Below are 13,697 nucleotides of genomic sequence, written 5' to 3'. Positions count from 1 at the left end.
TTTCACTGACTTCATATGTACATTACATTTTATCAAATAATATATCTTTTACAATTCTGTAAATGAAACAAACTGGATTTTAAAAGGCGGTGAGTTTGAGAGCTGCTACACAATCCACCCCGGTCACTATACTGAATGTTCCTGCTTTTATATCATAAAATGAAGCTGAGCTCCAGCCTCATCCTGTGTTGCAATCACCTGATGAACCCCAAACCCTCCTTTGTCCACCTCATCCTGCAAGTAGAAATCCTACTTTTGAAAGTATCACCTTTTCTTTCCATTGTTGTGGTTCAAGGATACTACGCCTTCACAAGGTTGTCCAGTATTCATAGATTTGAGCTACAGAATCCTTTGACTAAGCCTTTCCTTAAAGAAAGAAAATGAAGAAAGCCAGTTCTTTCTCATGCCACTTAAGCCAACCTTGCCTTTCCCCTGCTCCCCTAACCTTTTTAAACCGAGGTACGTGAGTGAAGTCAGGGCAGGGATCTTACTAGCACACTGGGATTAGACGCCCGCCACGCACCCACCCTGGACTTACCTTCCCGTCTTCTCCTCGCCACTCAGTCCCCCACCTCACCCTCCAGGGGGACTGTCTACACACTGCGCTCCAGATGTGGCTCCAGCTTTCCCTCCATCATGTTGTCACTCACATCACTTCTCTTCCTTGGAAGCACTGCTCCCCTTTCACCCCCATTAAGTCCTTCCTCGTTCACGACTTACTTCTGTTTCGAAACCCAGCGGAAAAGCTCAACTCTTCATGGAGTCTTTCCTGACGCTCCCTTGCCTTCAGGAAGTCTTGTAAACTTGGTGACACGGCACAGCCAGAGTGGCCTGCTCTCGTTATGGCACTGAGAGCAAACACAGAGGACGCAGGGCTTCCCCTGGTGGAATCTGAGATCTGTCTGGGTAAGGCCTGGAAGGTCTTAAGAAGTTACCGTAACCACTTATTAAACATATTCATCTACTTCTGAGTTAAATAAACCACTTTAATGCAAACACTCAATAGGGCATCTTGCCCATTGCTCCCAAGATTATGTCTCTCTCTGCTGCTGTAGGCATAGACGGCTTCACTCCATTCCGTCTTCTCTGGATCATGATAGCATTCTGTGTGCATGTACAAAAAAGAAGAAACCAAAATCAGTCAAGTACTAAATGCTAATCAATTGCCAGTAACCTGCTATTGTGGTCTTCAAAAAGGAAACATAAAAAACCGAGTTTAAAAAAAAAAAACAAAGAATGAATTCTAGGACTCCAGATACTGTTTTCAGACGATTGTCAATTAAACAGAAGTGATTATTCGCACAGGAATATGTTAACTGGAACTGGGGTGGGGACACACTTTGTAACTTCAGGCCCATCGAGAGGAGCTACGGAATAACCGCCGAATGAAACCAACAGGTGATCTAGCAGAGGGACGGGAAGCAGCTGCAACCAGCGCTCAGAGAAACAGAAATTCTACGGCAACGTCCGCCAAAAATGGGACCACGGGTGATGGCGGGAGAGGAGGAAGAGGAAAGCAAGCCTGATGCGCTCTGTGACAGGACGAGCCACCCGTTCCGCTCACCTCCAGAAAACTCCACTTATAACAAGGTTATCACTTTAGGGCCGCAGACGCTTATGCACGTAGGAAGACCCACCTCTATGAGACCTGCGTCCTTACACGTGGGAGGAGGGTGAGGCAGCTACCGAGAGCGCCCAAGGATCCTTCAGGGCACACGGAGGATCAAGCCGAAAAGGTAAGTTTCCGACAGCCGTCACTAAGGAAGGACTGCGGGTACTGACAAACTTCAGGCTTCAGTTTCAAGGCGAACAGATGAGTTTTAACATAAAGGTAACCAAACCAGGCTTACCCAGAACTTCCGGCAGTTTTTGTACTTCAGGAAGTGAGTGGAACACCTTCCCCTCTCATAGTTATTCTCATCCATACATCTGGTAGAAGCATCAGATTCCTTAAATACAGAAGGTAGGTATCATTTAAGAGGTGGAATGGCATCTAAAAACAAACAAACTTCTGAAGCTGCTTCCCCCCCCAGAGCAGGTCATGTGAAATAGTTCCTTTTCGTTCATTTGAACGAACAGATAATGAACAGGAACAGAAATATCTTTCCAACTATCCCAGCATTCGTTCTGCTCAAAGCAGACATCTTCCTTTTCACAGTTGCGTCAGTTCTCTGAATATCTGATCACAGGAATTCGAGTCGAAGCACTGACCGAGATCACTTAACCCAGTAACCGTTCAATGAAGAGGCCGAGGCAAGGTGCAACGTGCTCAAGATCACGATGCAAGGAGTTCCCTGGCGGCCCAGTGGTTAGGAATCGGCGCTTTCGCTGCCGGGTTCAATCCCTGGTCTCGAAACACAGATCCCACAAGCCACGCGAGGCGGGGTGGAGCGGGGAGGGCATCACTGCTGTACACGGAAGCAAAACCCAGTCTCCCGACTCGGAGGGCAGCTCTCCGCCCCTCCAAGTTCTCGCTTGGACTTGAATGTTTGAGCTGAGGTGGTTTCCAGAACCTAAGTAAGTTGCTAATGACCGGTCTGCATCGAGGTAACTTAAATTAACGACAGTCATCTCAACGCATGTTCGGCTATCCTTTGCTCCATTACGCAAGTAAATACACTAGTGTGGGAGCAATTTTAATAGGTATCATTAATATCACTTCAAAACCACAATGAGCAAGCAACACAGGGCTAAGAGTTCAAAGGAGGGTAGCTGCCATTTGGGAGTTAAATTTCAGCTGTCTGAACTGGAAGTAGATTGGAGAACAAACTTCAAAGTGAAAGGCATGATTCTGAGACTCCAGCTAAAGGAAAGCTTTAAATAAAGGGGAAGGTAACTTGCTTCACAGATCTAAGAAACATGGTCTAGCTAAAGCTGTTAAACAGATTTCATATGTATAGCAAAGCTAATTTTCTAAGCCGAATATTTAATGAATGTGTATATGTGGAAAATGCATATAGGATCGGGAATATAATTTTCATAGCACCAGTCCGATGACTGCATTATTCAAGGGTGACAATGCCACAAGTAAGAACCGCTAATCTTACCAAATAAATGCCAATAAAACCTTACCATTACAACAAAATGTTCTGTTTACATGATACCTTTGTGAAAACCTTCAGGCTTTAAATAGCCTAATTCAGTTATCAGCCCATATCCTCAGCCAGGCTGTCTCAGGGACATGATGAAATCACTGCTATCAAAACATAAATTTCAGTGACCGTTTAAAAATACCTACTTTCCATCTTTGCGTGTTTGGACTCAAGAATTTCCTCAGTGTTACACATGCTTGTCTAGCATTAACAGTGATGTTATACAAATTAGGGAAACTTAAAAGAGATGAATCCTTGTTAGCTAGATTATGAATATCTAAAAATGCTCTACTGAAATAAGGATACACAGGCCAGGAATATTTCTTGTACAGAAATAACTTTATTTAAGAACTGCAGAAAACTGACACCCACAAAATCAGAAGAAGCCTGTTTTTCCAACTTAATACTCGCGACAATTAAAAACGAACTGGCTTACCAACAAGCAAGGATTTATGTCAGGATCTCTCAGCCTTCCAGTTACCACGGACATCCTAACTGTCTTCTTCCTGCAGGCAGATGTTGGGGAAGAGTTACACAGCGGATGACAATATAAGCCAGTAAATCTCATCAGCTCCACAAGTACTTGAAAAGTTAATTTTGGCATAATGATTATCCAGTGAGGAACTCATATAACCTCTGTATTTTCAGAGTAAAGACTTGGATGTGATTCTCCTTTGCACTTACGTGTGCCTCAGGACAAAGGCCTTATTTAAATTACTGAAGTGCATCTACTGAAATTTGATTACAATGTCCAGAAAGAAAGATAGTTCAGCTAAACTTTGGTTTTAGTTTACTCCTATTTCTAAAGGTTAAGCAATTAAATGTATTAACGAAAGCTAAGAATACCGCATGCACTCTATTACTTCCTTATTATACATGGATTAGCACACAAAATAAGGGTGGAATAATTTAGTACAACCCAACTTTAGCAAAAACATTTGTTAACTAAAGTACGTGAATGTCTACTCCATGGCCGGCCCTGGGGTGGCCAATATACCAAGAACAAAAACAAAACAAAGTTATTACTTAGTTGACATTCTGAAAAGTTAAAAAAATAAATCTGAAACTTAACGTCCAGGGGCATCTTCTATTTAACTGGTACTTGCCAGGGTTGAAGGAAGTCAGGGAACGCTACTGTGGAGCATTCATCTTCCAACTAAAGCCGTATACAGGTACAGCTCTGAAGAAGCCTGTATCCATTAAAGACGATCACAGCTCTCTAAGAGCCAATTAGTGATTCCAAGTCAACTCATATACTCTTATAACAAGTATGTCGACTCTATCCCAGGACAACTACTCTCTATAATGAAGTTAATTGAAATTGGTATACTATTATCTTCAAAGACATGCCATAGAAATGAACTAAAAGAGAAAACTAAACAAATAAATTATCAACTAACTGTTAATTACTAAAAAGTAATTTTTTGTTTATTTCAGCGTATTGGCATACTATCGATGAAGCCACCCACAAATATTTTTAAACGCTCTGCACTAAGTTTAAGGAACTTACTCCTGAACGGTGTTCTAGCTTAACTGTCTTTTACGTAAAGATCAAAGGAGAAGCCAGCAAATAATGCAGTATGACTTACCAAAAACACCACTGAATAAAAACTGCATCAGTATAACCAGACAAGAGCTCAGAATTTTTGTACAAAGTGGTTTCTACTTTCCTTGCCCAAGATGGGACCATCAAAAAATATCAGTCATGTTAAAATAAATAAAGTACATTCAGGAAAAACAATCAAACCCCACAAGCTCCTGAAAAGTGAAGGTATTCTGAATCTTGAGTCAACTAGTACTGTTTCTCTATTAAGAGAAAGACCAGGATGTCCAGGCTGAAGGAGGTAACCTTTGCAAAGAAGGATGGAAAAAAGCCTAATCATTCGGGGGTCTTTTCAGTACCCACTAAATAATCCTTCTATTTTATGATCTTCACTGACCAATACATGAGTATACCTAGCTAGCAGAAACATCTTGGCAAAAAGGAAATTCAAGATGCTGTTCAACTATATGTAGAAGCTTCTTCCTCTCCTGAATACAATTCCTTTGCAGGCTTCACTTCTTCTTATGAGAGGTGAGGGCACTAAGTAAATTCACAGTCTTCCTTTCTGCATCTGTCCTATGCTGTGAGAGCAGAGAACTCTGCTTAGCTGTTCATATGCCTTGGATATAATCTCAACAACAATCAGACGCAGACAGAACTCAGGTTGCCTGCCTTCTGTGAAAATGTTCTGCTTCGCATTTTATCATTGTCATGGGTCAGGAATTCTTTACAAGTAACACCGGGTAACATCACATATACCGAATCAGGTCTGCTGTAGGAGTTTATCCACCTTTCATTTCCTTTCCCTTCCGGATTCTAAATACAAGTCAATCTAAGTTTGGATTTCCGACTGTCACCTTCTTTGCATGAATCCTCATGTATCAACTGGAAATGAAGAGGAAATGTCAGTTTACAGTGAGGAGCGGGGCTGAAGTCGAGATCGAGTGTTCCGCCAGCGAGGCCTTATCTACTTAGTTTCTGAAGGTACCAAACAAACGTGACGAAGCTCTACTCGCAGGGGACAGTCAGAAAGAAACCAACGATTTGAGAGAGGGGCCGCAAAAGCACAGCACGTTTGAGGAATAGCTCTAAAACCTTTTCCAAAGGGCAAACTGCTTTAAAAAGTATTTCTTGATTTCCCACCCAGTGAGTGGTTCAGGTCCCCACTCCGAGCAGCTCCGCAAGGGAAGGGGGACGCGGACGCTGCTGACCCGTGCAACCCACCCCTCCCATGCTGGTCCTTGCCCTGGCAGGGGCTGCGGCCCTCCCAAACCGCAGGACAACCGTCGGGAAGCTGAAACACGTCCTGCGAGGCCCTCAAGTCTTTAACCCACGGCTGGGTGCAGGCAGGCAGGGTCAGGAAGTCGCGGTGGCCCTGCGGAGGGGGCGGGGAAGGCGAGCGGAGAGCCTGGAGCCAGGCGAGCCCCAGGCCCCGCTGCCTCCAGCGAGCTGCCCGGCCCCCCGACGGCGGGCGCAGGTGAACCCACCTTGCTCCGACCTTCACCTTCGACGGCGCCCAGGAGGGCAGGGGGAGAGAAAAACGCAGGGAACTGGGGGCAGGGCTAGGCAGTTACGCTCCAAAGGCTGGGAAGAAGGGTGAAGGAAGGGCCGGGGGTGCCCAGTCAGGGGGCAACTTCCTCGTCCCCGGCCCGAGGAGACCCGTGTTGCGGGGAGGATGTGACGGGAAGGGGCCCGCGCCCAGGCGAGGCCTGGTGGAAGCGGCGTCACGCCGGAAAAGCGGATGCGGGCCCCGCGGCGGCCCAGGCGCGCCGGTCTCTCCCCGCAGCCCGGCAGCCGCCGCAGAGGGAAGGGCGGGGAACTACTCACCTCGGGCGGCCGCTTCACCAGCGCCCAGGCCGTCTCCAGCTCCAAACACGTCAATGGCTCACGCAGCGGGACCTTAAGTAGCGCGCATCCCAACGTGCTGCCCCCGCTCCCCGGCGGCCGCCGGCCCAATCGGGGAGCGCCGCCGCCTGACTGACAGCCGAGCGGGGCCTGGCGCGGCGGGGGCGGGCGGGCCTCGCCCCGCCCCCGGCCGGCGGGAGGAGGGCCGAGGCGGGAGGAGTGGGCGGGGCGGCGCGCGCGGCCCCGCCCCCTCGCGCCCCCCCGCGCCGCGGCCCGCCTCTTAACACTTCGGCTTGACGGGCGGCTTGACGAGCCAATCGGCGGGCCGAGCTGCGGCGGCGGCGGCGTCCAGTGGTCGACCCCGGGGCGGAGCGTGCGGGGGGGGGCGGGCGCAGCGGCGGGCGGGGGCAGGGGGCGGGTCGGCGGGAGGCGGGGGCGGCGGCCGAGCGGGCCGGGGGAGGCAGCGGTGGGCGCGACGTCGGCGGCGGCGGCGGCGGCGGCGGCAGCTGCAAGTTGGGCTGCAGGGGCAGCGCATACACTACAATGGCTGCTGGAAAGAGGCGTAAGGAAACAATTTCCAGGCCCGCCGCGTCCAGCCCGAAATATGAGAAAAAAATTATTAGAAATTCCGCGGGCGGTGTAAAGGCGGCGGACGGGCCGGAGGGAGGATGTTAAAGCCCCGCGGTGAGTTCTCCCGGGGTCCGGGGCGGCGGAGAGGCGTTTAGCGGGAGAAATATCAGGGTTATTTAAATTATGGGACTCGCCGAGGGGGCAGAGGAGCCGCGGCGGCGGCAGGAGGAGGAAAAGTTTGTGCTACTCTCAGCCCCTGCTCAGGACCCCAGAGAGAAAAATAATAATAAAAAATAAAATAAAATCATTCAGCGGGGGTGCGAGGACTCCCGGAGTCGCTGCTGACAGGGCAGGGGGCGATGCGGCTGGAGACCCGAAGGTGAGGTCGGTGGGAAAAAAAAAAACCCCTTTATTCAGGGTCTGGAAAGTTTGAAAAGTTTTCCTCCTCCTCCTCCTCCTCCTCCTCTCTGGTGCTGTGAATATTGTGACAGCGGCAGCGGCAGCAGCGAGAGCGGAAGACATTAGAGACCCGAAAAATAAGGGAAAAATTAATATAAATTCAGTTTTACGAGTAAACTCTCCGCATTTTCCACCAAAACATCCCGGGGGAAGGTCGCTTCCCAAAGGGCCTGGCGGAAACCCGCAGTCGGCAATATTTGGGGGGCACTTTGAGTGACTTGGGGGAACTTTGCCCCTTTTTCAAAAGAGGTTTTTCTTTTTTGGAGAAACGGATTTGTTTTTGCCCTTTCCTCAGGTGGGCGAGTCGGGGTCGGGGTGCGGGGTCTACGGGGAGGTGTGAGCCCGGGGTGTGTGCCTGCGGGAGGAGGGGTGGTAAATGAAAGCAGGAGATCTGCACAGAGCAGGGACAGCTTGTTGTCAGTATCATAAACAACCAAAATGGAGGGAGAACTCAGGCATATAACCAAATAAAAATTTTTTAAAAATCGCAAAAAAATCCCAAAAAATCCGGGATGCTCCCCCTTTTCTCGCTCAAGGTAGAAGGATGAACCGCCTTTCCCCTGAAGCCCATTTTGACTTTGCAGGGACCAAGGAGTTAATATTTATTTATTTTTTAAAACTTTCGAAGGGCAAAAGCCTTTTATAACTCAACCGACAATGAGAAAACGTGAAAATCCGATGCTCGAGAAGGAGGGGGAGGGAGGGGGGGAGGTGGTAGTGCAGAAACTGCTAAACTTATTGGTAATGTGGACTGATCTGAGATAAGATAAACACTATATTTGCTATTTTATAACTCTCTTTTAATGATCGTTGCGGGGTTTCCCCCCCCCCTCCGTTGGAAAAAAAAGTGATGCCATTTTCTTAATAGAGTTAATATGTGTGATTGGGAGAATAAACCTTTCCGGCTTCAGATGGCATTTTCGTCGCATTTATGCTTCAGGTTTTGTTGGTGGCTCCCTCGTTTCTTCAGACTAGGCTCTACAGAGGAGGGGTAGAGAGGTGATGCTTCACACAGAGGCTGGTGTGCAAGGCTGGAGCACCTTTTGGGGTGGGGTGGGCAGCTGCTGGGTTTATCCCTTCCTGACACGTTTCCTTCACCTGCTCATCCTCAGGAAAGAGTGTTCAGCTGAGGTTTTCTGGTTTTACGTATAGAAAAGGATGGTGCCTCTTGCATCACATTGAAGTTAGTGGGAAAGTGCTGCTGATGTTGGTTCCACGTGGGATATGGGACAGAGCAGGGCATTTTAAAGGGACAGCTTCTCTTTTCTTATGATTTTCATCACCTACACAGAATCCCTGCGTGAGGACCAGATGCAGAGGTTCTGGGAGGGTGTGGTGATGGAAGAGTCTCCTCTTTCCATTACTCAAATGCACCCACCTTTAGCAGTGATGGAGGGAAAGGAGGGATAAGCAAGCCCAACAGAAGATGGATATTGTGAAGATCAGTTTGTATCCAAGCTGTTCTTTTGTGTAACAAGCCCTCCCAGGAACTTTGCATGTTACATTGCTTTGCTTTGGAAGCTGATTTTGGAAGGAATTGTGGAAAAATGGGAATAGTTTAAGGTGTGTGGTGTAATGGTATAGCATTATTGAACAGCTATGAATTCTGTGCAGTGAGATCAAAGAGCTGTGTATGCCCATAATGTGATTTTACAGCCATTTTGTAAAAGCTGTAAAATACCTAATATTCAATTTGGCTTAAGGTACATTGAGGACTTCTGGTTGAAAACTGCAGACAGAGTGGTGGAGATTCTTTTACACTGTAGGCAGGAGACATTTCTTTAAGGGAAAAAAAGCACATACACCAACACCATGGAAAAGTTTACGCATACCCATTTTAAAACCCCATCCTATACATGTGCTGTAACTCTGCGCCTTGGAAATTGAAAGGTTTTAAAGTCCTGTGACCTAGCAGTTTGCATCTTTTAAGTTGAATTTATTTGTGTTATTTAACAGGAAATGTTTACTGATCATAAACTGCTACTGACTCCAATGGCTTAGATTTTCACAGTATTTCCAAAATTTAAAATGTGTAGGTTGTTTGCTGTCCTCTATTGGAGATTAAGGTTAATCTCGAATAGAATTTACTTGTGTTCCGTTTTCCACAGGTATATGAAGTTTCTGGAATAGATGCCTATTTTCCCTTGTTTTTATGATTTATAGAAATGGATTAAAATTAGGGCTGGATTTTTAGACTTCTTATACAGAATATTTTTTCTTGCCATACTGTACAAATTATTATTTTGAAGTCTAGTGTATGTTAACCTGTGTTCACCTCTGAGCTCTTATCTGCACCTTTCTGTAAACATCTCCATGACAGCATTACATTGGTGTAGTGTGGTTTCTGATTTTGGAAGCAATTGCAGCTTTCTAAGAACTCATTAAAAAATTAATCCCATGAACCACTGTTAAATCAAAACTGATTGGAAAGTGATTAAACTGTCAATGGAGAAGAGAAACTCCCCCCCCCTAAATAATCTTTCCAGAGGTTTCAGAATGCCATTAATACTTATAAAACCTTTGAAATTTATCTTACATTTTCATTGTATTTTGGCTCAAGACAGTTACATTGACTATAAATGGTCAGAATTCGGCTATGTGTTTAAAATAAGTGAGACTTTTAGATCTTGAATAGTTGCCACTTTCACAAACCAGATACTAATATCAATAAATTCAGTTTCTGTAAAAGTGAAGGAAAAGTATTTCTTCCAGTTACATTAGACCATTGGGTTATTGAGGTTGCTTGGACACTTCAAGTTATGATTAGTTTACTGTCAACCTAAATAAAAGTGCTGGTATTGTGATTTTTTTTCTATCTCACAAAGATTGGTATGAAACTTACTTCATGTTTGGGTTTTACACAACTAGTTACTTTTCTGAATCAGAAAATGCACTCAGAGCGCACAAGTATAAACCTGTAATTCCTCAGAGAGTCTTATTTAGATAGAGCATGATTACTAATTTGAATTGATTGTACTGAGCTTTTTTAATGCCTAAGAAATACTACCTGTTGAACATCTTTTTTCTGAAGCTACCATTAAATTGTACCAATTTACAGAAATAACCTAAAGTTATTGTATACTCAAAATCTTTATTTCAGTTAGAATTAGAGAAACCTCATAGGCTGAGATTCTTATTTGAAATTTATATGCCTAATTTTGCTATTTGAAATTCTGTAAGGTATTTAGCTGCTGTGGAAGATGATTTATAAATTTGGGCTAATTCTGATAAAATTCAATACCTGCATATTTATTATAACCTAAATATTTTAATAAACAGACATCTTACAGCTAAATAAATTAATGAATGTTTTTATCAACATAGTTTCAAAATTTTAAGGATACTCTGTGTTTTAATATCATACAAAGGTGTTCTTTTTCTTTCCTTTGTTTTTAACATAATCCTGGTTGTCACTGCATACATTTTGGTTTGGTATTCTGGAAATTTTCCTTTGTAAGGATTAAATTGTTATTTGCTGAATGAAATACAATGCTCCTGTCTTTGAGATTTGAAAAGCCCGAGAACTGAAACATGTATCTATAGCTATCTTTGAAGTTTTGTTTTGATAATCATTTGCCCCTTAAGCTGTGTAATCAAAATATTGGTTCCTTCCAGGAATGTTTTAATGTTTTTTATTTAGAATCTTGTTCTTTGGAAAAATAATATATATAAAAAATTACCTGTTACACACACGTGCACACACACACACACACACACACACGCACACACACACCCAAGAAAAAAGAAAAAAGTTCTACTGAATAACTTTACTTACACAACCTGGAATACTTGTTCTTTTTGATGTGTTTCCAAATGTATAGGAAATAAATAACAAATTGTCCTCTTTATGTTGATAACGTCTTAGATTCTTAAGTTATTTGAGTAGGGAAGAGTTTCAGAAGAAGGAAGGAACAACTGAATCTGTTCAACACAATCCAAGATAATGAATATGTTAAAGGTAAAAGGGCTAAAAATTGTCCCTTGAGCCATTTTCTAAATGCTTTAAGAACCTGATAAACACCTTATCTGAAACATCAAATACTTTAAAAATATATCAGACACTGCAAAAGAACAAAAATGGACCTTTGATTTCTTTAATTTTAACAGGAATTAATGTAGGCAGCATATTTAACCAATTAGTAACTGTTTAGGTAGCCTTGGAAAAGTATTTACAAATAAGTTAAATGTGAGGGCAGGGTACATTGGATTGATGAACTGTAAAGTTAACTATGATTTTAGAATCCATGCAGGGGAATTCTTTCCCATTGTACAATAAGACCACTTTGGAGGCAACTAATTTTTACTTTTGTATGTATTTCAGTCCCTAATTATTTTTTTTGAAAAGCCTGAACCTGACATCTACTGTGTTACTACATTTCATTTATACAGGGCAATTTTTATATCTCATTAGCAAATTTAATTTTTAAATTTAATTTGAGAAATTAAATGCAAAATTTGAGACCATAACATTTTATGAAAGTATTGGTGTGTACTTCCCATTTGAAGTTATGAGAAATATACATGTGTGAAAGCCTGGCAGAAATGATTGCAGGGCCATGATTTGATTTTTGCTTTTAAATCACTTGGCCTACCGCCCAGTCGTTTGCATTCTAGTCTGGGTGCCCACCTGTCTCCACCTTGTCCCCCAAGGGTGGTACTGACAAGGGTATAGTGGTGAGGAACTGCCAAAGGTGCTTTGGTATTTTTGTTTTCTGATTTTGTGTATGTACTGGTGTTTGTTGTTGTTAAAGTGTTAAGGTTTTTGCTCTTTTTTTTTTTTTAATGCTTATCAGAAAACAAAATCACAATTTCAGAAAACAAATAATATCTCATTTTTAAAAAGTGAAGTGATGTGATGTGATACTGCATTAAAATTGTTAGTGTTTATAAGTCCCTGGATGTCTTGTAAACAGAGTTACTGCAGGGTCATGGTATTAAAACTAACCACAGTGTGGGGTGGGGGGGATTTGAGATGGCAACCTAAGAAATGGGTATGCCTGCACAGAATGAATGAATTCAGGCAGTTATGTCCTAGCTTAGTAGGAGAAGCAACTGGCTTGAAATGTTTCCCTGTATTTTTTTTTAAGTGAAAACTTTTCCTAATCTAAATACATAGAAAAACTAGAAATATGAATGTGTTAGAAAGCAAAAGTGTTCTTTTTTGATGTCTTTAAAAAAAAATGAGTTTTCAATAATGAAAGTGTATTACAAGAACATAAGTATGGAGTAAAATGTCCAAAATTAATGGGGAAGAACTAGAGGATGAGAATACCAGATTAAATAATAATCATGGTAAAGCTAAAATTTGACTTCTTTGAATAAAGAATAACTAAATGCAAAGCAAATAATAATAAATTTACCCCCCCCCCCCAAAATGAGAGTGATAATTGGGGGATCTATAAGAGAGTATTTGTAATACAAATTGCTGGTTTTATAACATTTTAAAAATAGATTCCCCCAAAGTTCTCCCTCCATATCTTTAGACCTGTATTAAACTAAATTAAATTCTAAGAATAATGTGTAGTGGTTATTTGGAATTCTTTATTTTTAAATAAGGAAAAACGATTTTTTGTTATTTTTTTAAAAGATTAAAGATTATTTTAAATGTGTACCTAAGTGAAGTGTTCTGAAAAATCTTAGAAACTGTTGAAAATTATTTTCTTCATTCTTCATCAGAAAGTTTAAAACTTTCTGTTAAGTTAATGAAATAAATTTTAAAACCTTAGTGTAGGAACAGTGTACTTTGTGGACTTTTTTAGGGCAATTTAAATCATTTCTTACAGACTTCATAACATTTAAAAAGCTTCTCACAAGGTAAAGATAAGAACATTCACAAACTTCTTAATTTCTGGAATGTTTTTAGGTGTAGGCTGACAATTAAAGGAATTTTCCTTCCCATTTACTAATTAGCAATTGATTTTCTGAAGGAGAATCTAGACCTGTTACAGTATTATGTTCGGGAGTGGGCTTTTCCTTCAATATCAGAAAATATTTTGAGGGTAGAGGAGGCATCTTTTCTTCACGGGTCTCTACAGAGTGTGATGATCTGCCATTGCAGAGTCTTGAGCGCTACCTTTTTTGAGAGTGAGAGACTCATTTTAGGCTTTCAGATATTAAATGTTTGAATTATTTTCTCAAACCAGTATTGGAATTGCACATGTGTTTATTGATTATTTATGATATCCTAT

The 13,697-nt window shown here is 42.7% G+C and overlaps 2 protein-coding genes across 3 annotated transcripts in view; one reads left to right on the top strand and one right to left on the bottom strand.

Annotated features, from left to right (window-relative positions):
- Positions 1-965: 965 nt before the first annotated feature.
- CHCHD7 (coiled-coil-helix-coiled-coil-helix domain containing 7) lies at positions 966-6,563 on the bottom strand. Its single transcript, XM_068526001.1, has 4 exons — positions 6,463-6,563; positions 3,529-3,598; positions 1,851-1,949; positions 966-1,104 (listed from the first exon to the last, which is right to left on the bottom strand). The coding sequence occupies exons 2-4, from the start codon at positions 3,580-3,582 to the stop codon at positions 1,000-1,002; spliced, it is 258 nt and encodes an 85-aa protein (XP_068382102.1). The 5' UTR covers positions 3,583-3,598; positions 6,463-6,563; the 3' UTR covers positions 966-999.
- A 432-nt stretch (positions 6,564-6,995) lies between these two features.
- The window catches only part of PLAG1 (PLAG1 zinc finger), a 46,697-nt gene continuing 39,995 nt past the window's right edge, over positions 6,996-13,697 (top strand). For both annotated transcript variants that reach the window (XM_068525670.1, XM_068525669.1), the window contains exon 1: positions 6,996-7,164. The gene's annotated coding sequence lies outside the window, so the exon portion shown is untranslated. The remainder of the gene's footprint in view (positions 7,165-13,697) is intronic.

The sequence above is a fragment of the Eschrichtius robustus genome, chromosome 17 (genome assembly GCF_028021215.1).
Source record: "Eschrichtius robustus isolate mEscRob2 chromosome 17, mEscRob2.pri, whole genome shotgun sequence".
In the NCBI taxonomy this organism is placed as follows: Eukaryota; Metazoa; Chordata; class Mammalia; order Artiodactyla; family Eschrichtiidae; genus Eschrichtius; species Eschrichtius robustus.
This window is presented reverse-complemented; position numbering and strand designations above follow the sequence as displayed.

Bases quoted from the DNA above. Each gene is read 5' to 3' on its own strand.
- CHCHD7 (XM_068526001.1), bottom strand. From the start codon at position 3,582: ATGTCCGTGGTAACTGGAAGGCTGAGAGATCCTGACATAAATCCTTGC. The intron at 1,950-3,528 runs GTAAGCCAGTTC...TCTGTATTTAAG, and splicing joins ACATAAATCCTTGCTTGTTG to GAATCTGATGCTTCTACCAG. The intron at 1,105-1,850 runs GTAAGCCTGGTT...ACATGCACACAG, and splicing joins AAAACTGCCGGAAGTTCTGG to AATGCTATCATGATCCAGAG.